Source organism: Centropristis striata, chromosome 3, assembly GCF_030273125.1.
Source record: "Centropristis striata isolate RG_2023a ecotype Rhode Island chromosome 3, C.striata_1.0, whole genome shotgun sequence".
Taxonomy (NCBI): Eukaryota; Metazoa; Chordata; class Actinopteri; order Perciformes; family Serranidae; genus Centropristis; species Centropristis striata.
Window position 1 is genome coordinate 6,972,369 of NC_081519.1, and position 25,000 is coordinate 6,997,368.

General features: G+C 38.6%; 1 protein-coding gene across 1 annotated transcript in view; it reads left to right on the plus strand.

The window, feature by feature from the left end:
* The window catches only part of cacna1da (calcium channel, voltage-dependent, L type, alpha 1D subunit, a), an 88,845-nt gene that overhangs the window by 17,863 nt on the left and 45,982 nt on the right, over positions 1 to 25,000 (plus strand). The window contains exons 3-8 of the mRNA XM_059329838.1: positions 9,169 to 9,308; positions 16,871 to 17,046; positions 17,624 to 17,776; positions 19,549 to 19,745; positions 20,119 to 20,222; positions 22,888 to 23,057. Coding sequence (XP_059185821.1) covers positions 9,169 to 9,308; positions 16,871 to 17,046; positions 17,624 to 17,776; positions 19,549 to 19,745; positions 20,119 to 20,222; positions 22,888 to 23,057 — 940 coding nt within the window. The remainder of the gene's footprint in view (positions 1 to 9,168; positions 9,309 to 16,870; positions 17,047 to 17,623; positions 17,777 to 19,548; positions 19,746 to 20,118; positions 20,223 to 22,887; positions 23,058 to 25,000) is intronic.

The following is a 25,000-nucleotide window of genomic DNA, read 5'->3' on the forward strand; positions in this document are numbered from 1 at the left end:
GACAGGGGAAGGAAAGGGAGTTAGCGAGAGATGGAGAGCGCACGGGGGGAGGGAGATGTAGCGGGAGAGTGATGTGGGAAGTCCTACAGAATATATGTCTGCTCATTGTGTGCAGAATCAGATCCAAAATGACATTATAACGTTTCTGTGACGCTGTGGAGAGATCTGCTCTCAAACTGTCCCGTGGCTGAGCGCTGCAGAGTTCACCGTGGTGTATTGACGGCGGGGCGGTGTGGCTGTGTGGTTGTGTGTTCTCCTCTCTGCCGGACTATACGTGGCTTACTTTGACATCGGTGTTATGGCTTGTAGTTTGTTGTGTTTGCTCTGCTTGTAAGCGCTCTGGACGCACACAGATATCAAACATGCATGATGTCACTGTGACTCATGTAACTGTGGGCTCACCGCCACACGCTCAGATATGGCTTTATATCCATGCACATGTAGACACACTCAGGTGGTCATATATTCAGAAATATGTGAAATGGAGAATTAGTTTACATTTATACAAGCTGTAATGATACGTTAATTCGTCTAATGACAGAAATTGAACTGCATGAAGCATTTAAATGTTTTTTTCCAGTTTTTTTGTTGTTTTTTTACAAAGAATGCAGAAAATTCTCCGGCTCAAGATTTTTCTGTTAACATTTTCTGGTTTTCTTTCCTCCATGCTGTGTTTGGTAAATGGTAAATGGTAAAAGAACCTGCACTTATATAGTGTTTTTCTAGTCGCTTTGCGACCACTCAAAGCGCTTACACTACAGACTGCGCTCATTCACCCTCTCACACAGACATTCATACTGGTGGCAGAGGCTACCCTAAACGGTGCCACCTGCCTCCATTGGGAATTCATTCACACACCGATGAACGCAGCATCGGGAGCAATTTGGGGTTCAGTATCTTGCTCAAGGATACTTCGACATGTAGGCTGCTATGGTCAGGGATCGAACCACCAACCCTTCGGTTGGGGGCCAACCAACTCTACCAACTGAGTGTACACTTCTTCCTACTCCTTTTCAAGCATGTTTGCTGATGTTTTCTTTGATATACGACATTTGTTTGCTGTTTTTTTATTTGATTTGATTGTTTTGCTCTAAATAAATAAGTTAACAATACATTTCACAATTTCCTGACATTTTATGGCCTGAATGATTAGTTGAATGATACAAAATAATAGTGAGATTAATCAGTCATGAAAAAAATCTTTAGTTGTAGCCCTCACAAACGTATACTTTAAGTCTAGTATAGTTTAAGTCATGGTTTCTGACGGGTATTTTACATCTTGAACAGCTTTTTTTCTTCAAAACTAGAGAATGAAGCTTGAATTTGATCCCAAAAGTCTAACCTTGCAAAAAAATGTCCACAAAAGCGATAAATACCAGCTGCTCTACAGAAGAACAGGGAAAAGACTTAACTTAATTACCACCAAAGCCTAATCTTATAACAACTTCACTAAAAAGAAAAAAAAACTCTGTAGTAATTAATGTACTTCAAAATAATCATTCTCTTACTTCTCTTCTCACTGGAATAAAATATGGAGATATTTTATGGCGACAGGCGTCTCTTAGTGTCACTACTCAGCATAAAGCACTGAGATTTATTACAGACCGTCAGTCAGGTTGACTGCGCTGCCAAGTTGATTTGTACATTTAATTTATTACTGAACTGTTAACTATAAGATCTTTTTTTTTTGTTATCCCTCTCTGAGGTCCAAGGTCCTCTTAATGTAATTTAATTCACAGTATTAATCAGTTCAGTGCTTCAGTGTCTCGTGGTGAGTTTAAAAAGATAAAGATGAACCTCGGCATTAGATTCAGTTGGTTCTGAATTTATTCAGATTCAATTTATCCTGTACGGTCTACAGCTTTATTTTTATTATTTTTTATAATAATATATACAATAAATTCTTTAAGTGTATTTCCAAAATTGTCAATCTGTCCTTGTAAATGTTGTATTCTGTCATTGTTTGTCATACTGATTGCGTATTGTGTAATTTTATCATGTTGGTCTATTTTGTATTAGAGCTGCAATAATAAACTAGTTGAACAACAGAAAAATCAACCAACTATTTTGATATAATCGATGTTTTCAGGCCCCTAAAATGTGTAGATTTCCTGCTTTTCACTGTTTTACATCGTATTTAACTGAATGTCTTTGGGTTTCTGAACAGACAAAACTAAACATTAAGACATCATCTTTGACTTTGAGTAACTGGGATGCACATTTTCACTATTTTCTGACATTTTTTATGACCAAAAGATTAATCGAGAAAATAATCAGCAGAATAATTGATGAAATAACCGTTGCAGCTCTGTCTATTGCATGCCTGGGTCTCAGGACAGAGGGCGTCATGAACAGACAGTAAGGCCTCTTGATGCAAATTATTGACTTGTGATATTGGTTATATAAATAAAATAGACTTGGCCTGATTAAGGGACAAGAGTTAGATAGATAGATAGATAGATAGATAGATAGATAGATAGATAGATAGATAGATAGATAGATTACTTTATTCATCCCCAAAGGGAAATTCGGTTGTCACAGCAGTCCGGTATTCAAGTACAATAAAATACAATAGAATAAAATACTGAGGTAGCATAAATGAAAACAACAATAGAAAAAAACACAGAATAAAACAAGAACAAGGACACCTAAGAAGTTAAAAAAAGAACATCAGTTGGTAGGATGGTTGGCAAGATGATGGTAATAATTAAACTGGTGATATGATGGCAACAATGCTATAGTGACTAGATGGTATATAATAATAATAATAATAATAATAATAATAATAATAATAATAAGATGTCATCAGGCTCCAGCTACACATGTCCATATGTTTTGGTCTTGTCCTTCACTACTTAATTTTTGGACACAGATATTCAACTCTATTTCTGTTTGTACAGGGGTTCAATTTGATCCAACAGCATTAACCGCTTTGTTTGGGGTCTTACCTCCTACTTTGCAGCTTCCTAAATGGAAAGCAGACTTTGTAGCCTTTGTTTCCTTATTGGCTAGACGTTTGATTTTATTGAGATGGAAGTCTTCTGCACCGCCTTCTCACTCCTCTTGGATCAGGGACATCCTTCAGTTTGTGAAATTGGAGAAGGTTAGGTGCTCCATACATGGCTCTCTTGCAAAGTTTGATAAAACTTGGGGTCCGTTTTTTGCACATGTCGAGGGATTGATTTTTACGGCTATTCCTGAGTAACCACCCTGATTGTCTACTAGTTGTGAGTTTTTCTTGTGTGATTTTGTAGCATGCTGGGAATGTTTTTTATTTATCTCTGCTTAAGTGAACATATTATTAGACTTTTATTTAGCAGTGGGTGACCTATTTGTGTTTTTGTTTTGTTCTGTGTGTATTTCTTGTTCGCTTCCATTTTTATTTATTTAATTATTTATTTTATTTTATATTTATTTTATGTATTATTTTTTTATTATTATTATTATTATTATTTTACTTGTTACACTTGACACTGTTTTGACTCTTGTAATGTCATCTCTTGATTTTGTTATGTCACTGAAAAATCAATAAACAAATGTTTAAAAAAAAATAAAAAATAATAATAATAATAATAATAGTACAGTATATAATATATATATAATATAATATGTAATAATAGATAATAAACAATATAAAAATAAAATGAACAATATAAATAAAGTAAGTTAGCTAGATTTGAAGCAATAATACATATTCAAGCAGAGTGTTTCATGCTAAATGTATTTAAAAAGATACAGATAAACATAATATTTTAGTGATTAGTTTTAATGGTCTCACTTTAGGAGGCTGCAGTTTTCTTTATTTGGATAATAAAAGATAATGTATGAACAATGCTGCTGTAATTGTGAGACAAGCTGTTTTATTCTACTTTTATGACTCCATTTCCAAAATTTAATAGGTGATTTTCTGTGTGTCGTCTGGAGGAGGATAGACGGAGCCTCATGAGCAATGTGCACAGGTCTATCCCACTTCTTAATAGGTTTACATTACCGCTGTCCGCCTGGCTCAGTCATATGGCGAGTAATGTAGGAGAATGCATGGTTCAGCGGGTTTAGCATTCTTTGTCATATGGTGATCTGAGCTCTGTACGTGTGTGAGAGGAAGTGAGTCGAGCCTGTAGACATGAACACTCGCCCTGTGGCCTGTAGTGTGCATGTAAAATGCCGTGTGGTGTCCTGCCCTGCATGAGTTTATTATGTGCTGTTTGCGTGCATTTCAGGACATAAACATGTGTGTGCATATACCTAACAGAACAGTAGTAAACACATTGTAATGCATATAAGGAAAGGAACACTGTAAGTCTCTTTACAGCACAAATAAACTAAGATGAGTCAGAGATATTTATGGTCATCCCCAAAGGCCTCTTTCCTCACTCTCACACTCTTTCTGTGTCTCTCCCTCGTTCTATTTCTGCTCGCAGTTTAATGTGCTGATGATTGAATAAATTGCTGGTTAATTGAGAGGGAATGGTTATCATTTGCCATTATATTTAACATGCTTTCACGAACCAGGAAGTGGCAATTTGCATAAATTTACTGCGCTTTGGAAAGCTAAAAATGTCCTGACAACGTATTACATGCTGCTTTTGGTATCTTCACAATTATAACTCAATTACTGCTGCAGACCACACAGGAAATAAAATATATTATGTTTTTTATTCGAAATTCACACAGAAAATGTGGCCACATCATGGTACTGCGTTAGATCTCTGACAGACATATAATAAGACATACTGAATCATTTTTGTTTCATTGAACTGAAGCCTAATTAACACCAACAGATTACTGCAGCAGCAGGTTATTATTGGTCCTTTTGGCCTGTAAATGCCTCTGAAATTTTCCGCCTGTCTCTCCTTCACTTCCCTCCCATCCTCGTATGATTCGTTCTGTTCTCCCTGCTCCCTGCGGCCAGAGCATGCTCCGTCATAGAGGCAGCAGCCATAAGCTTAACTCAACCTTTTACTTCAGTAACAAAGAGGCCCATGTCTCCTATTCTGGGCTAAGTGCTTCTCACTATCTGCAGTAAACTGTTGGGAAAACGAGCCCCGCAGCACACACTGCTCTTGCATTTATGGTGTCCGCAGAGAACACAGAGCAAAGGATTAAGGACTCCCTCAGGCGGCAGAGGTTATTATGTATATATTAATATGTGTGTGTGTGGCTTGTAGCATTTGCACACATTGTGTATTATTAGAGCCCCCGTGTGAAGAGCTAAATGACGGTTTTATTGACAGACAGATATTATGGATACCAGCATGTGTGCAGAGTTTACTCTGAGCCGCCTCATGCATAAAGGATGCAGAGGGCCTCTCTCTGGTTTCATGTCTCCGGGGAGGTCCCAGGACTGTCCTAACAAGCTGAGTCACCCTGTGGTGTGTCCACCTCCAGCATCTCACACATCTCTCACATGCACATGACACCTTTATCTTGCAACGTGTGCCTCTGTTCTTAGCTTCACTCCTAATCGACCTCAACCTGATGGCTTGATGTTCCCGTGTTCTCTCTGTCTTTGAAACAACCGCAGAAAGGCGCAGTGCTGAGTTACATCACTGGTGCTAGTCTCCACACGCACTCTAAAAACAGCCTTTTTATTCAAAGTCTGTTTGTCCCTTTTTATAACTTCTCTCAGATGCATTCATACAGCGGTGGGCGAGAGATCTCTGACTGGTTGTTCAGCTTAGTGAATCAGTGTTTTCTCCAATTTGGTGCCATTTTGTCCTCATTTGTGCTTTTTTCTTTTTTCTTATTTCACAAAGGCACAATGCTGAGTTGCAAAATATTACCAGCATACAACGCCTGCGCAAAACCAGGAAACTTTTTGCCTCAATATCATACATCAGTAATTTAATCTTCCAGGCTAATTACACAAAGTTTTGTTTTGTTATTTTATGGTTTTTATAAGTACAGACAAATGAGATGTTGCTTTTACGTAGTTGCAATCTTTTTTGCTTCTTGCACTTTTGGGGTTGGTTTGGTCTTTAGTAATCCATGGATCCAAACAGCCTCACATCGTTTTTAATTTGAGGCTACATGGTACTAAACAGGGGCTACATGGTTAGTACTTTCGGCTCACAGCAAGAGGGTCGCGGTTTGAATCCAACTTGGTCTCTTCTGTGTGGAGTTTGCATGTTCTCCCTGTGTCAGTGTGGGTTCTCCCCAGGTCCTCTGGCTTCCTCCCACAGTCCAAAGACATGCAGCTTAGGTTTAATTGGTAACTCTAAATTACCCGTAGGAGTGAATGAGAGCGAGAATGGTTGTCTGCCTCTATGTGTCAGCCCTGTGATAGTCTGGCGACCTGTCCTGGGTGAACTGCGTCTCTTGCCCAATGTCAGCTGGGATCGGCTCCGGCGTGATCAGTTAGGGATAATGAATAAATTAATTATAGGAAATGAAACATAACCCTAACCCTAATTCAGTTTGTAGTTATACCTATGAATACTAATGTACTGTAATTTGTAGATAACCCAGGCATTGTGAGCCAGGAGGAGCAGCTTGTAACAACTTATATTTTAAGCTGGTTGTTAGACAGTGACCTCGGATGGCAATTTGGTAATTATATTGGGAGGAAAGGAATGAGTGAGGTGACGCAGTATAAAGACCAAAACTAGTTTTAAACGGGATGAAGCACTGCATGAAGAAGAAGGATGAAGGTAGCTACGACCTGGGCGACACTAAAGCTTCCACAACAGGCGATCATAACGCTCCTACCAAGGAGTTCTACACCTGAACTGACCAATAGGGACTTTAAATGGAGTCTGTCTCCTCACAATCAGGACTAACAATGGATCTACAAACAACTGAAGATGATTCCTTTGATGAAGTCAAGCACCTCTGTTCTTCAGTGCTCCCAACATTTTTCCGTCTCTGTGACTGGAACTTGCAGGTTAACTTCCCGTTTAAAACTAGTTTTAAACTAGTTTTAAACGGGACAGTTAACCTGCAAGTTCACTTCTGTATGTATGTAGATATATCCAATTCTACGGCACTATGTTACCAATATAACTGCATCCAGTAGTTATGTACAGAGTATTTATCTTAACCCAAACAATCATATTTTGTCATTTATGCAAACCATTGTGCATAAGATTTTGTCAGCTGTCATTCAAACCCAGTCATGACGATATGTTCTTTCGTATCTTTCCTGGATTGAAATGTTCCTGTGCAGCTGGTTGAGGTTCCTCATGTTGTCATGGTTCTCACATGGTGTGGTGTGAATATGTGCTGAGACAAGTGTTGGAGAGTGTGACAACTAAATCAGATCAGAATGAGGTCAGGGACAAGGTGAGGTTTGGATGCTCTGGTTAAACTGTTCCTTTTACTTTGGTGGTTGAATGGACTCTCAGATGTAAAAGAACATGTGACTCTGGGGAACTTGATTGAGCACAGTCATCCTCCTTTTCATGGGCTAAACAATCCTGATGTCCTGAATCCAACGAACACTGCATATGTTGAAGCTTTTCTCACAGAATCCCTGTTGGTTTGGTTTACTGACAACTTTCCAACGCTTCTATAAAAATACAATACAATACAACATACATTTTGCCATGGATAGAACAAATAAGTAGTGATTTAAATGCACCATGTGATGTACACTGTAATGAGTTCCAATGTGCTGTGTTTTTTGTCCTACTTTTTGTACCAGTACAGGACATACTGATCCATTTAGATAGAAGGGAACAAGATGTAAAGTTACTTATAATGGGTTAAAATGGGAACTTAAAAATAATTTATACTGTTTTTTTTTTTTTTCAAACAGCTACCTGTCATATACTGTATAACACATGGGCGTAGTCTCTGTCAGGTCACTCATAGGTTTCTAAAGAGTCATTGTGAAGCTCAGTGTGTGCCTGACTCCTCCTAACTTCCGGCTAATACAAAAATGGGCAAAGAGGCGGAGCCTTAGTGAGCTGAGACTGCTGAATGAAGCCTGATCTCTGAAACACGTCACCTTTTACAACACCAACATGTCACTTCAAATGGCCATACATTTTTTACAAATAACTTTAACTTTTGATATAGTTTAAACTGGTGAATTGTATAAAAATTCAACCCTGTACAGTGATCATGAATGGGAAAATTAGCTATAGAGACCAAAACAGTTTTTTGTACCGGCAGTTAACATGTTTATTTCTGCTGTAAAGTTTGGCATTTTAACATGGAGGTCTATCAGGATTAACTCACTTTTGGAGCCAGCCTCAAGTGGCCAGTCGACGAACTGCAGTTTCAAATGATGGAGAAATACAACCCAACATCTCACTGCAGTGGCTGATAACATGACTCAGTAAAGTACAGTAAACACTCACTGACATGAGGCTGTGGCTCAGTTGGTAGAGTTGGTTGGCCCCCAACTGAAGGGTTGGTGGTTCGATCCCTGACCGTCGCAGCCTACATGTCAAAGTATCCTTGAGCAAGATACTGAACCCCATTCATCGGTGTGTGAATGAATTCCCAATGGTGGCAGGTGGCACCGTTTAGGGTAGCCTCTGCCACCAGTATGAATGTGTGTGTGAAAGGGTGAATGAGCGCAGTCTGTAGTTTAAAGCGTTTTGAGTGGTCGCAAAGCGACTAGAAAAGCGCTATATAAGTGCAGGTCCATTTTACCATTTTTTTAGGGGATAAAAAAGAAAACATAAGCACTTACCCCCAACTGTCTAGGATGAGGAGTTTGTGTCACATGTGACTACATGGATGCTCATTGGATCAATTCTTTCATTTGGTGGTGTGTTTCTGCAACAAGCTTCAGCACGAAACACAGTCACTCCATCTCTTCTTGTCTGGCTGCTGTGATGTGAATTAAGCTATGAGGATTGACTCACTTTTTGAGCCAGCCTCAAGTGGCCAGTCGAAGAACTGCAGTTTTTTTTGTAATTTCTGATGTAATTTTCCAGGTTTCCGCTTGGTTCTATATTTTGTACTACTGAGCAAATAAAGTTGCTTTGTGTTTGCTCCATGGAGCGCATAAATACTACAGAGCTGGATTGAAATGTTCATATCAGATTCTTATCCATTTGTGTTTGTTTGGCTTCTGTATTTGTGCTTCAGTGCCTGTGTGCGTTCTCCACCCAGCACACCTAATTATTGCCATGCTCATGCTTTTTCATGATAATCCATCATATCTAGTTCCTATCAAAAATCAATTGTTCTCTTTTTTTCTCTGTGTGTCTGCAGGAAACGGTTGAGTATGCCTTCCTCATCATTTTCACAATTGAGACCTTTCTGAAGATTATTGCTTACGGTTTGGTGATGCACCAGAATGCGTACGTGAGAAACGGCTGGAACATGCTGGATTTCGTCATTGTCGTCATAGGGTAAGTGCTCCAGTTATCTGATTGGCTCATTTTTTACATAAATGCATTTGATTAAACCTATAACCTGCTCCAGTGGGCATCCTGCCTACAACATGTTGGGGTTTTTTTTGCGTTTTTTTGTTGTTTCAGTTTGGATTTTGCTCTTTGATGTCAGTTTGACAGCTGCAGTTTACGGTGCATCTGAGCGAGGCAGTCAGTGTTAAAGTTAAAGTTGCTTAAGCCTCTGCTCCGAGCGTCCAAGTGCTAATAGAGACCCTCGTACACCCACAGTATATGACCCAGAAAAGACAGAGAGAATAAATCAGAGCTTTACCACCACTGGAGTGAGTCACCATCTCTCCATACTTCATCTCTTCTCCAACGCTCCCTCCCATATTTCCCTCTCTCCTCTCTCTGGCTGTCTTTCGCTCACACTCTCTCTGCTGCTCTGCTTTGTCTCTGCAGCTCTTTCTTATACTCCCCCCTTCCATTTTGATCTCGTACGTCATGCTTTACACTTCCCCACCTCACTCTGCCCTCATTCCTATCTCCTGCACACTCTTCTCTCGTTATCTTCATCCTTATCACAGCGTCTTCTCCACCTCTGTTTTTCTCCCTCTCTCTCTCTCTCTTCTTATACGCACAGTCCAGTGGGCAGCTGGGTCAAATCTCTGTCTGTATGCAGCATGCAGGGTTGATCTGCCATGCAGTCAGATGCACAGACGGCTGCTGCTGCTATGAAGAGTGACTGTTGCTGTTAAATCACTCAAATGACACACTGAAATAACACTGCCAGTATCAAAATATAGCTGTGTCAATACAGCTCTGAAACGGCACTATAAATTCATCTCGAAAGGTTAAAGTTCAGCCGCCTTCACGACAGGCTTCAATATGTTTGTGCGGGTTTGTATCTATTGATTATAGCAGGTCACGTTATGGATCAACAGAGGCCAGAAAAAGGTTCAGCTGTGCTTAATGAAGGGCAAAAATAGATTTTTTTCACTGGTTATCCTCCACATAGAGAGAAAAATGTTGAAATGCAAAAAAATATACATCTAAGGCATGTAAAGTATAATGTTGCAGGAAAAAGCCTCTTTTTTTGACCTTTCTGATGAAAAAAGGAGTAAAAAAAAGGAGTTGAAAATATATTAAAGATTAATTAAAAAGATAATTGTAATAAAAGGAGATGGGTGTAAGAAATCTAATTAGCTTTGCAAATTTTAAAACATTTAGCCAACAAAACAGCAACTGGTACAGTTCCCGTCTGCCTGAACTTCTTTATTCAAGTCCACACAGCCTCCCGCTAACTACGCTCTTCCAGAAAAAGGTGTCTGGCTCCTCCGCAACTACAGGGCCCCATGTCTCAAACTACTCATGTGTTGTCTTCTGACTAGATCTTTGCTTGTGTCGTATGGAGACTCAGATGTACGTCCCTTTGGATAGAAGCATCTGCTAAATTAAATTGTAACATTAGCCGTGTTTCCAATAAAGTCGAAGCAAATTACGAAGCTAAATTTTCAAATGTTGCTTTCAAGAAAATGTGAATTAGGGACGTTTCCATCAACTGGTTTAGAGCGAATAAACAACGTTATATAAATGTTCTTTGGTCAGAAGATGGCAGTGTAATGTATGGCTGTAGGCTAATCTGTCAGTAAACAGTAGAAGAAGAGATTGAGCAAGTAATAAATAAAAAAATAGGTTGCTAATCGGACAACTTTGGCCACATGAGAGAAAATATGTCTTCAGGAAGTAGATTCAATTGGGCAACTTATAATTGTTATTTCATGTTGGAGAGGAAGCAGCTGATCAGTCATGTGAGTTAAATGTTCGCTACTTTACAACTTATGCGCAAAAGTGTTTCCATCTCTCGATTAGCGCATTACTATTCTTAGAAAAAGACAAAAAAACCACCTCGAGTGAGCATAAAAACTTTTATGCGCATCAAGCTTTTCTCATGCAAATCTTAAAAATGCGCATCGAAATTCATTCATGATGGAAACATGGCTATAGTTACGAAAAAGATAAAGACAACCAGTCATGTAAAACAACTTTTATTGAATGAGAATGATTTTGAGGATGCAGTAGTTTGAAGTGGAGTGAAATGGAGAGTTGAAACAGGATCAAATGTTGGATAAACCAACATCACACTGCACTGACCGATCAAATGACCAGAGTCCTTAGTAGAGTACAGTAAACACTCACTGGCATTAGACCGGGGCCGAAAACAACTTAGGGGAAAAATTCTAGGGGATAAAAAGGAAAACACAAGCACTTACCCCCAACTGCCTTGGTGTTTGTGTCGCAGCTTACTACATGGATGCTCATTGGATCAATTCTGAGGGGAATTTGGTGGCGTGTTTCCTGAAACAAGCTTCAGCACGAAACACAGTCTGTCTGTCTTTTACTGTCTGTCTGCTGTGACGTTAACTAACCTGCTGTCAAGTGCAGCTAGAAATGTTGAGATCATGAAAATGCTCTGATGGAAAACAATAATTGTAAAATATAAAGTCTACTCATGCTAAATTGTTGAGTTTATGTTGACAACATCAATCAAATGGGCCATTTAAAAGACAATCCTACTCAGCTGCATCACCTGATCAGGTGTGAATGTAATCAGCTGTAGTGACAAAAACATAGAGACAGTGAATGGTGGCCAGATACATAACTCCAAATGAATACTAATGATGCCTTGTTACTGGATGTGTAAATATGTTTGCTAACAGGTTCATCACAACAAATCTATAAGGTGACAATACACGGTCGCCCATAAAGTTGGAATAATTCTGTTTTTAGGCACAATCTCCTGTTAACTGTGGTTTCATTTTCATATATATTTTTATTGATTCACAGTTGCAGTAAACAGTACAATCGAAGAGACATATTTCCATTTTCTTATATAACCCAACACCCATTCCCAGAGACCCTGGGAATGGGTGTTGGGTATTAATAGGTTAATACACCAGATCAGTTAAAACAACAGTGTGTAGAAAAAAAAATATTAATTATATATATATATATATATATATATATACACACCCATACATAATATATATATATAATAAAATAATTAAAAAATAACTTAAAAAAATAAAAATATAAAACATACATATATATACACATACACACATACATATACAAAAATATATATATATAAGAAAATACATAGAAGATATTCATTTTAACTGTCAATAATAAATCACATTGTCACAATCATTTCATGGAAAGAGGTAAAAAAATATTCTATCCCAACTTTTTTGTTGATGTAGGAAAAATAAATAATAAAAAAATCTACTTTTATCACTTTCATTCACCATTTTTCAATATATATGCTATACAGTTTTTCATGAGAAATCAATTAGCAATCATTTTTGAAACAGTACAGAAATACATTCAAACCAATGGACGCCTTAAACAAAAACACAAAAACATTAAAATTCCTCACATACAGTAGTTTTTTAGGGGCGAGCTGAAACCAACTGTATGACTCTTTTATTAGCAATAAGCAGTGGTGGAAGAAGTATTCAGATCCCTTACTACAGTAAAAGTACTAATACCACACTGTGAAATGACTCCACTACAAGTAAAAGTCCTTAATTTAAAACATACTTAAGTAAAAGAACAAAAGTATCAGCATCAAAATAAAAGTAAAAGTAAAAGTACTCGTTATGCAGAATGTGCCCACTCAGCTTGTTATATATATACTAAAGATATTATTAGATTGTTTGTATTAATGCATTCATGTAAGCGGTGTTTTCATTTTTTAAAGATAGGAGTCATTTTAACTACTTAATATACTGTTCATTAAAAAAAATGTCTAATCACTTTTAAATTGATCATGTTTTTATGTTAAATATTGACCTGAAAAGTAAGAACAGGTTGGCAGTTAAATGTATTTTAGTAAAAAGTTTAAAGTAACATAAAATGGAAATACTCAAGTAAAGTACATAATCTTCTGAACCTGGTCTCACAGGAATCCGTGAAATAGCCACGGATTCGCTTAACTCAAAATCTGTGGAATAGCCACGGAATCACTCAAATTTCTGTGAAACTGACACGGATTTCGCTACAATGCAAGTTAATATTTTTTCCTATTGGTTTGTTCCAAGTCACGTGACTTTCAAGGTCCCGGCGGTCAGAACAAAAAACATGGCGGACAGTTCTCTCATTTTTAGTGAAAAATAATAATATTTTGACTTAGTTTCTGCATAAAAATGGATTTTGATCACATTTCTAGCGAGAAATATATGTTTTATTTTCTAAATATTCTCTCAGTGAATGTACATAATCACTTTGTATGTTGGAATAGCCACGGGATATGACTGTTATTAACTTGCATTGTAGCGAAATCCGTGTCAGTTTCACGGAAATTTGAGTGATTCCGTGGCTATTCCACGGATTTTGAGTTAAGCGAATCTGTGGCTATTTCACGGATTCCTGTGAGACCAGGTTGAATCTTCCTCATAATTGTACTTACCTCCAGTACTTGAGTAAAAGTACTTAGTTACATCCCACTCCTGGCGAGGAGACTCACTGAAGTAAAGCAGCTTCACTCGTGATGACGCGTCACTTTTTTGGAAGCGGTGCTCCTCAGGTATACGCAGTGAAAGAAGGTGTCGATATGTTTTCTTCTGAACACGACTGGATGAGTAATGAACCCCGGTGGCAGACGGTCAGTCTTACAGCTGTGACTCAGTATAACATAAGTCTGAGCAGACTGTGCTTATGGGCCCTCAGAACTCCTTCCTACCGGCAGCTTCATCCACTGCTCTCAGTGCGCAGCTTTGATGTGATGAGTCGAGATGATTTCCCCTCTTGTCTAGGTGAGGAACGTCTAACTGACTGTAATGAAGCGTCCTCTTTCATGGTGAGAGATTCGTTCGCTGTTGATTTCACTCTGTGACCACATTAACAGCTCCTGTGCTGCATTCATCTGCTGTTTGTGTATTCTAACTGGGCACGGAGAGAGAGAGGGAGTGAGTCGCTGCTCTGCTTTGCTCTCAGCCTCGCCCCGGGCCTCACAGTGAAAATAAATAACTGTAAATTGTTTTGTCAGGTCTTAAAAATACTAACACTACCAGTAGAGTCTTTACTAACCAGTTTTTATACCATCTATTAACATTAACGGTGCATATAATATTTGTGAAGTACTCTTGTTAATCCTACTGCATCCTGTTGATATCAGTATGGTTTGTGGGTGGCTGTAAAGTAAACTGATGACACGTGCTGCATTATAGTTTCACAGATAAATTATACTAACAGTCAAATAAAACACTTGAAGCCAGGAAGCAGTTTTAAGGGCAACGTGTCTCATAAAAGTTTGTGACAGAAATTATTAGAAAACAAAAACGTTGATCATCCCACGGATCATCGATTAAGCAATTTTATTTTATTATTTTAATTAATTAATTCTTCATACAATAATTGATATGCAACTAAATTAGCTGGATTCCAGTTAATTAAAAGTTCATTTCAGACCAGTGTATTTAAAACAGATAAACCAATTATGAAGTTATTCTATTATTTTTTTTCTACATTATTCTACAATTCTACATTGTCATTTAGCAGACACTTTTATTCAAAGTGACGTACAAATAAGAGTTAACACAACACAAGCAAGGATGAAGTCAAGAAACATAGCAAGAGTAGGTGCTGTGGGTTACGTTTGAGTCCAGTTTTATTATTATTATTATTATTATTATTATTATTATTATTATTATTTATGTGTTGTTGTTGCAAGAAAAGCAGCATGGTAGAGAATGATGCACTAAAACTAAAAAACATCTGGTGCCAGTTGACAAATTAGAGAAGAAACTAGAATGGAAAACATATTTTAGCATGTCTATGAAAACAGGTGCTGTTCTTTATTACAGTGGTAATATGTGGAAGCAGTGCAGCGAGACGGAATCTGTGAATATATAGAGGCTGACCCACTAAAAAAGGCAAATCAAGTATGTTTCTTGAAAAAAACTTGACTGTAACATTGTCTGGAGGAAGAAAATAATATTTAGTACTGCAACAAACAATTATTTTTCATTATTGATTATGATTATTTTCTTAATGTGTTGTTTTTCCTGGGAAAAAGAGCCTCATATAATGTTCCAGAGCCAAAGGTGCAAATTGTTTGTTTGGTTGAAGCTGCATTTTTGTAGATGTGTCGTTAAACCGAAAATGGAAATCAGAAATTATTTTCGAATTTTTTTTTAACAATCAGAATCAGAAATACTTTATTGATCCCCGGGGTGAAATTGCTTGTTACAGTTGCTGCTGTATAGGAATAGAATAGAAAGTAATTCTGTAAATAAATAAAGGTTAAAAGGTAAAGAAAAAGCATGCTACACTTAATATACAACAATATAAAATACAAATACAAGTCTTAAATGAATAATAGTATGTACAATAGAATAAAATAGAAATACGAAGTATAGAATAAAATTTGAATAACTAGAGATATGTACAATATAATAAAATAGAAATATGAAGTATAGAATAAAATTTTAGTAAACAATAGACAATTTGAAGTAGATAGGGATATTTACAAATATATATATATATATATATGTTACAACAGTGTGAATTATTGCATTATTACACAATTTTTCATGATTTTTTATAGAAAGTCCGTATTGCACACTGCACAGATAATTATTATAGGTAAAGTTATGAATTATGGGGTCATAGCTGCTGACAGTTGAAATAAGTCAATTGATGTCTGACACTGTGAGGGAGGCATTGAGAAGTTTGAACGACTTCCTGTGGCGCTCTGTTGTGCATCTTGGTGGTACGATGGCCGAACTACTGACTAATCGTTCCAGCTCTGCTAACACAGGATAAGGTTTCTCTGGCAAATGGTAAATGGAGCTGCACTTATATAGCTACACTAGACTGCGCTCATTCTCCCATTCACACACACATTCATACTGGTATTGCCACCATTGGGAATTCATTCACACACCGATGATTCACACACAGCACCAGGTTTGGCGTTCAGTATCTTTTCCAAGGATACGTCGACATCTAGGCTGCCACGGTCAGGGATAGAACCTTCCAATCAGTGGGCGACCGCTCCACCAACAGGCCACAGCCGCCCCTGTGGAACATTTCATACAGCAGCTCAGATGAAAACATGTTTTATGTTATACAGTCTGTGGCCTAGAGGTTAGGAATCCCGGTACTGACAGGTCTAGGACTGAAGTGCCCTTGAGCAAGGCACCCAACCCCCCCTCCACAGCTCCCCGGGTGCCCACTGCTCCTTGCATGGTGTGTTCACTTGTGTGTAAAAAAGGATGGGTTAAATGCAGAGGTCGAATTTCCCCATAATGGGATTAATAAAGTACATTTACATTTAGTCATTTAGCAGACGCTTTTATCCAAAGCGACTTACAGGAAGAGTAAAAGCAAACAATCAAGGTATAGTGCAATAAGAGCTATTAGTGCATCAATAAGTGCTAGTGACAATTCTTTGAGGAGTAGAATTGTCGTGTGGTGCTAGGAAAGAAGATGCTCTCTGAAGAGCTGGGTCTTCAGAGTTAAAAAGTTAAAAAGTAATCTTCTATACGTCTGATTCTGTCTTTGTTTCCTGACAGACTCTTCAGTGTTGTCTTGGAGCTTTTGACCAAAGAAGAGAAGTCAGATGGAGATGAAGGAGAAAGTATCCATCCGTCAATGCACGGACACGGAGGTAAACCAGGTGGATTCGATGTTAAAGCCCTTCGAGCCTTCCGTGTGCTGCGGCCCCTGCGGCTGGTCTCAGGAGTACCCAGTAAGTAACACCGGCAGCCCACGTCAACCCAGTGCGACCACATATTTCCTTTATGTATGCTGTATAATGATCTCCGCCCCGACTAGTCGCAGTGAATGGAAGGTTGAAGGGTTACACATGATGAGTCCAGATGGTCTGTGCATCATCCCTGAGGACTGTGTTTCAAAAACATCTATTCAGCATCTACATGAGCGCCCTGGAGACATGAGCTCTGTAATACAAACAAACAGACTCACCGTAAACACTTCTGACACATTTATGAACTATATGTCGTTTTATATATACGGAAATATACATCTACTGAAACTGGTATCAAATATGTTAAAAAAAAATGTGTAGCGAAACATACAGTAGGCTACAGTGTATTCATCTGTTGTTGATAAACAAAATATTATACATTTATTTTTTATATTTCTTCGTCACCAGCCTGTCATAATGTGAACCATCATGACTCACAAGTTATTCTCGTTTTGCAATAAGAAGATTGAAGCGACTGAAGTTTGCAGCTGGATTTTCTCTCTGTGCATTCAAATGCAGCCAGGCTTCACATAACGTGTCTATTTTCCTCCTTTCTTAGGTTTACAGGTGGTGTTGAACTCCATCATTAAAGCCATGGTCCCTCTACTCCACATTGCCCTCTTGGTCTTGTTTGTCATCATCATCTATGCTATTATCGGCCTGGAGCTTTTCATCGGAAAAATGCACGCAACCTGCTTTATCCCTGGCTCAGGTACGCCCTCTTGATTGTCCGTTATACACATAAAATCAAGACAGCACATAGTCTTCACATTTTGAATTTTGAATACTGTAACAAGCAGAAATCTGATGGTAAAAGTAGTCTGTTAAGTTCCAACAGACACCAACATGCATCTCTTGATCCTGAAGGTGAAACCTAGTGTTTGTAGGCCCAGTTTAACAGGTGCACAATGGAATTGTTACACACTTTGTCCCGTTCATTACAGATATATCACAAATGGATGTTTAGATCACTTTGTCTCAAATGGAGAGTAAAATATGATCAGTGTATTTCTAGTTGCAACACAACGACAAAAAACGACACACTCCTGCAGTTTATATACAAAACAGACAGAAACACACACAGCTTCATCCTGTTTCATTTAACTGTGTTACTTCTTTTTAAATGTCTCTGTGGATGCCTCCTGTGGGTGATGAGATTTTACAATTTGTCACAGTCTTGCTCCATGCTGAGAAACCCTCAGACTCTTTTGGTCTAAGACTGAAGGAATAAGACAAGGATAAACATAATAAAAAAAATGAAACCCTCGAAAATAAATCCTTTAAAACACTGGAATGAAAAGAGAGACAGAATTTTTTTAAATCCCTCAAATCCAGATGCGAGAACAGTCTTTGAACCATTTCAGCCTTTAATGAAAACAATCAGAGGGTCTCTGAGCTGAAACAGTAAGTCTCTTCAAGGGTCCTGAACTTAACTTATCTGGTGGCCAGGCTGTTCTCTCTGAGGGGGAGCTGCTTAAACAAAGTTTGTTTTCCCCTCCCTCTCCTGTACATGATGCTGCTCCGCATATTAATAAGAGTAATTAACAGGCAGGAGCTTGTTAGGTGTTTGAAGGGACTTGGCTTGAGAACTGGAGGTTAACTGGTTTAAGTCCAGGTGCAGGGTGTCCCAGAGCAAGGCACCTGTGGGAAACGTCTCGGTGCTTTAACTTGTGTGAGGGAGCGTGGTGTGTGACCGTCACCTTATATACTAAATATACAATATGCTATAAAATACACTTTATAAAACTCCAACAGCGTCTTTTGCATGGCTGCCGAGGAAAAAATCTGCGCTGTTTTTCACCTCTTTTTGTGACCGTCACTGGATATTCTTCATAAAGCTCCTTCAGCGCTTATTTTCACCACTTTTTGCGACATCTTATTGGCTATTCCCAGCTGTTCCACGATCGATTTATACAGGCTGCTTATATACTGCCAGCTTGTCTAGCTGGGTTGAGTTAGCGTTGACTGGACTTGGCTGAGCTGCGTTAGTGGAACGGCTTTAGCCTCAAGTGAAAGTTGGTGTTAATTCTAACCAGGCTTCTTCAATGAAGCCTCGGTTTGTTTAGCCACGTTGATGGAACACCCCTCTGCTCTACTAATATAATGAACACAGCTGTTTACAGTGGTTATCTGACATTCTATTTTTTTTTTTTTTTTTTTTTCGTAACATATGACATTTATTGATCATTTCACTCAAAAAGGATCCAACAAAGGATGGCTATTGGCATAGTGATAACACTGTGTGTAAATTATGTAACTTAAGACATATTAGGCAATTTTTTGAACATGCCTTTGTGACTTAAGCAAGATATGGTAACACTTTATTTTGAAGGTGTCTACATAAGAGTCATACAAGCCTGTCAGAAACATGACATGACAAGTATCATGAGCATTAATGTTACTTCAAAGTGTCATTAATGTTCTTTTTTTTTTTTTATCTGCCATTCTGATGATTACAAACACCGTTTTCCGCTCTCTCTTTAGAAGCGATAGCAGAGGAGGAACCAGCTCCATGTGCGATCTCAGGGCATGGGCGCCAATGCCCCATCAATGGCAGCGAGTGCAGGGAAGGCTGGCAAGGCCCAAACGGTGGCATCACCAACTTTGACAACTTCCTGTTTGCCATGCTGACGGTGTTTCAGTGTATCACCATGGAGGGCTGGACGGACGTGCTGTACTGGGTGAGTCCCCGCCCTCCCAGTTCATCATCCCGGGAGCGCCGCACGCCTTCAGCTCACACGTCTGCTCCCATCAGACACACAGCAGTAATGTGACTGACGTTGTGTTGATGAAGCTGCTGATAACTTCCCCAGGCAGCTCTTATCACTTTGATATGATTGATTGACTAAATGATTGAATGCATTCAACATCTCACAATAACAATAAGATCCTGCTACTCTTTGTATTTTCTGCTTTTGTTGATCTGCAGAAAAAGCTACTTTAGTCTGACGTTCTGCTCTGTTCTTCTTTTCTGACCTTTAACAGTTTGTTTCACTCTTTTCTTCCTCTCTTCCCGCTCCTCTCCTTCCTCTGCGGTGACGTTCGTTCCTCCAGATGAACGATGCTATGGGCTTTGAGCTTCCATGGGTGTACTTTGTCAGTCTTGTGATCTTCGGCTCCTTTTTCGTTCTTAACCTGGTTTTGGGTGTGTTGAGCGGGTAAGCAACTTCCTGTCTTTGCAGACGGAGACCTTCTGCTTGACTTCAGGTCGGAGGTTCTCTGTTCTTGTCTGTGTTTTGTCTGTTAAACGGCTGCTTTTGGCTCCTGTAGGTCAACGACGCCATCGGATGGGAAACACCTTGGATTTATTTTGTTAGCCTGATCATTCTGGGATCCTTTTTCGTGCTAAACCTTGTGTTAGGTGTGCTAAGTGGGTAAGAGGAAACGTGTGCAGTGGTTTTCTTTTGCAGTGTGCAAAGCGTTCATGCAGTGGTTTGTTGTGCACTCCGGCACTGCTTCCTATCTCAGGGCTCCTGTGTTCAGAAAATATAGAAGCTAGTTTTCCAGACATGGGAAAAATAAACATGTATTAAAATGACCAGATATCCTGGAAAATTCTGATTGTATTTTAGCCTCACACTTGATAAACCTAGTTGCGCATCTTGTTTTAAACAGTTGGTAGGATTAGCTGCGTGATACGACACTTCAATCAAACTTTATTTATATAGCACTTTTCATACATATAAATACAACACAAAGTGCTTTACAAAAAATAAGAATTAAAACAGACAATAAAAATGACAAAACCCACCCCTCCCTTCCCAACATACACATCTGTATGTACACATACACAAACATGCACAGACACGAACATAGACACGCACACAAACACAGACTCAGACTCACACACAGCACATATTGATTGACAGTGTAGAGACATGGCAGGGCACCAAGGATCCAGATGAGGAAAAAGAAACCAGAGGGAACATCCCCACTTTAAAGCCAGTTTATCAGACGTAAAGCTGAATGAAAAATGCCTTCTTTTCATTTCATAGCAGATCAGACTATCAGCAATATTTTCGGCTTTGAATCTTATTTTTCGTGCATCCTGCCCGATCTGTTCAAGGTAGGAGAGACAGGAAGAGAGTGTGAGGGCTCACTCATTTGCTACTTTTATTACCAGCTCAGAAAAAACAATGTGTTAAATTCAAGGAATACAGAAAAATAGTGGCCAGCGTCATCAACATACAATAGAAAATGTAACCATGCAAGCCTTTTATTGAATTTGGAAACTGGATATTGCTTACGTTCAGGCGAAATCATTGAATCTTTTGACTAAATATTACTCAAGGACGTATTCTAATGTCAGCTAGCTGATAGCCCAAGTTTGAGTCCAGTCGTATCTACTCCAGTTGGCTCACGGGGCGGTCGAAGACACACTCCAGTCCTGTACGCGGTGTGAGATCGCCACCTTGAGACAAGTCAAACTGACAATAGAAACGCATGAATCTTTTTCTTAAAAATATCATTATTATATATTTCACTTGAGACTGGAAATAGATGCAACTTTGACAGATGTGGGCTTTTTAAAAGAGGAAAACCTTATTTTTCAGTTTGCAGTGATAGATGTAAGCGTCACTAGTAATGAACCTGAGGCACTTCAGCATTATCCCTGCATCATTAAAAAAGGAGGAAAACTGGGCCTATCGTTAAATAATATGAACATTTGTGCCCAAGTGCTGTCAAGCAAAAATAGTTGAACTGTCCTGGAGAGGTCCTAAAACAATATTTGTTGAAACAGAGTCAACCCTGCCAGTGTCCTACAGATGAACTTTGCAGCAGGATGTAACATCCTGACAACCTTTTATACAAAAATATTCAGATATTAAACTTGTGATTGGCTACTCTGCGTTAGGGATAAAGCTAAATGAATATTCCTTCCCAGCCGTTCTTCTCTGACCTCTGTTTGCGTCAAACTACCACGTCCTTTCCACGGCAACTGCAAAGTGAGCGTTTCCTCCCCCACCCCTTCCTCCACCCACCCACCCAACCTCCTGAGAGAGAAATTAATCTTATTCCTCGCCCTTCACTCCCTCTGCGCTCCTAAGCTCTCTCAAACCCCAGTTTGCTTTCCCAGCTCTGTGCAGTGGGGGTGGGGTATTACAGTAGAATTAACTCTGGATGGTTGACCAGCCAGCAAAGCCCCATTTTTTTTTTTTTTAAAGGTTAACAGAATCATCAACTCCGATACTCCTGCAGCTGTTGGCTGCTTCAGATTGGCATCATTTATTATCTCCCTCAACTTTCTCAGTGCAGTTTTGTTAATGCTGCTTTGCGTCTTTTTTCATTACCAGCTTTTGAATATGTATTTTTCTCAGTAATGACAGTATCTCACTCTGCAATGAATATATTTACATGCCGTCTTCTGGGTCCCTACATATTGCAGTTTCCACAGTTTATATTTATATAATCTGTGGACACAAAGTGTTTCGTGTCTCGTAAAACCATCTGTCCACCTAAATTACCTTTTCTGTATGATTAAGATGCTCGCCTGAAGGATACGCTACTGTACAGCCAGGCTCTAGATGTAGTGCTGTGTTGTCTTTCAAAGGTGTACATCTCCCTCCAGTGGCTAGGGTTCACAAAGACACACCAGGCTTTGAAGGGTTGTGATTGAAGCTTGAGAATATGTAGAATGTCTTTGTTTTTGTGTAGATAGATTATTTAACATAGGGAGGACACTTATTTGCATTTTGTGTGAAAAAAACCTTGTTGCTGTGAAAGTAAGTTTCTCTTTCTGTGTGTGTTTTTGGTCATTTATGCACTCCTCTGTGTTTGTATGTGTTTGCATTCTTTTGTCTCGATGTGCTTCTGCAAAACCAGAGAATTCTCCAAGGAGAGAGAGAAGGCCAAAGCTCGCGGAGACTTCCAGAAGCTGCGTGAGAAGCAGCAGCTGGAGGAGGATCTGAAGGGTTACCTGGACTGGATCACTCAGGCTGAAGACATCGACCCCGACAACGAGGACGAGGCCGATGAGGAGAGCAAGCGCAACCGTAAGCATCTTCTCCCATTGCCTGCAGAGAAATGCTGTGCTGGCATCACAAGAACCCTTCAATAAAGCAAACTGAGATAATCTGTTCCAAGAATAACATCCAGCAGGGTGTTTTATTGTTGGCTTGAGAGTAGGGCTACTCAGTATAATATATACTATATATAGTATAACTCTATACTATAGTATAGTATAACTATAGTATAAATCTCTTGGAAATCACAATAAATACGAGTGAAATATATCAATAATAGGAGGCAATATCTGTAAAAGGCAAAATATGTGCCAAAATACGCTTCTGAATTACGAGGGGATGTCGAGGTCTACGAATTAAATTATACAGACTTCAGAAAAAAATCTTTGTTTAGTAGTTTTAGTATAGTAATGAGCCAAAAATGATAATTTCCAGCCAAAATTTCCCTTCACATTATTTTTTTAAATTGTTCAGCCCAGGAGGGTTGTGAAGTATAATTGCATAATTTAATTAGTTGGGTTTTTTTTTTTATATCAATAATGCATTTGTACTCCAGAAAACTATTATGTTTCATAGTTGGAGTTTAAACAAAAAAAAGGTAAATCACAATGGAGAAATATTTATCTCATAATGTTTAAAACAAACAATAAAACCTGGGTGATTTTCATTGCACTCGTGTGTCCATGTGGGTGGGAGGTGCTCTATTTTTTCTTATTGCCCCAGATATCTGGTCAATCATGTTGAGACACATCTAACACAGATGAAGCCGGTATTAATTAGGAAGAAAATAGCCTCCAAGCTAAAAAAACATGCTCTTCTTTTAGCTCTACAATTTTGCATCAACGTTTAATGATAATGTCAGAAGAAATCCGTCAGAGAGGAGAGATCATTTCAACTTTCAACTTTCTCCACCAACAGTCGCATTAATAGTCCAATGTGATTCATGCAGAGCTTTTGTTTGCCTGATTGAGCTTTTCATAAGTCATTCTGGGAATTGTTGGAAATCACGAAAGGACACAAAAGTTGATGAAGGAGGTTGATCCAACGTGGCCTCAAGTAAAATGCCAGTTACTTTTAGTCATTTTTAACCTAAACAACTCAAATACACATATATAAAAAATAAGCAATAATAGGTCTGAAGTAGTGACAAAGCATCTACACTTTTAGATTAATTATTTTGTTCACTTCCCTTTAGATTTATATGCTGAAATGAAACAAACGAACAAAACTAAATACCTATACATTACATACATACATTAAAGTTAATACCTCAGTTTTATATTTGTTATTCATCTTATTTATTTTAACATATTTCTTTGAATCTGTGTCTCTTATGTTTTTATGTTTCTGATCTTTGTTTTCTTCAACATGCAAATTTCTTGTAATTCATACTGGCACGCTCAAATTTGGATCTATTTCTTGATACAGACTGGAAGCATCTTATTTCTGACTTTATGCATTAATTGCACAGTGTTATTACAGTATTATTCCACTGAATCTATTCATTTGAAATCAGCTCTGTTACCAAATTAACAATGTTATTGCTTTAGTTAATGAGGATTTCTTGGCCGTATGCAATGCTCACACACACATAGATGCACACCTCCATGACATAAATGTATTTAGTGTTCCTCCAGAGGTGTTTGCTGTAAAGGTGTGTGAGGCACAGCTGTACAGACTGTTCTTATCTTGACGCTCGATGTATGTCACTGATGGAAGTGGAGCACGCTTTGAGTACCACTAGAGTTTATCTGAGAAGGTAAAAGGAAAAAAAAAAAAAGATATTACTTGAGCAGTAGAAAAACTCTTAATCCAAATCCTCTTTATATAAGCAGCACACACGATGCAGAACAGAGAAACTGCCACTGATTCACCTTTTAGTTGGAGTGCAGGAATCTTTATTTCTTACACTTTGTCTGCTCATTACGATGTCCCTCTCTGTCCATTTCCTGTCACCTCTCCCGCCTGTCTTT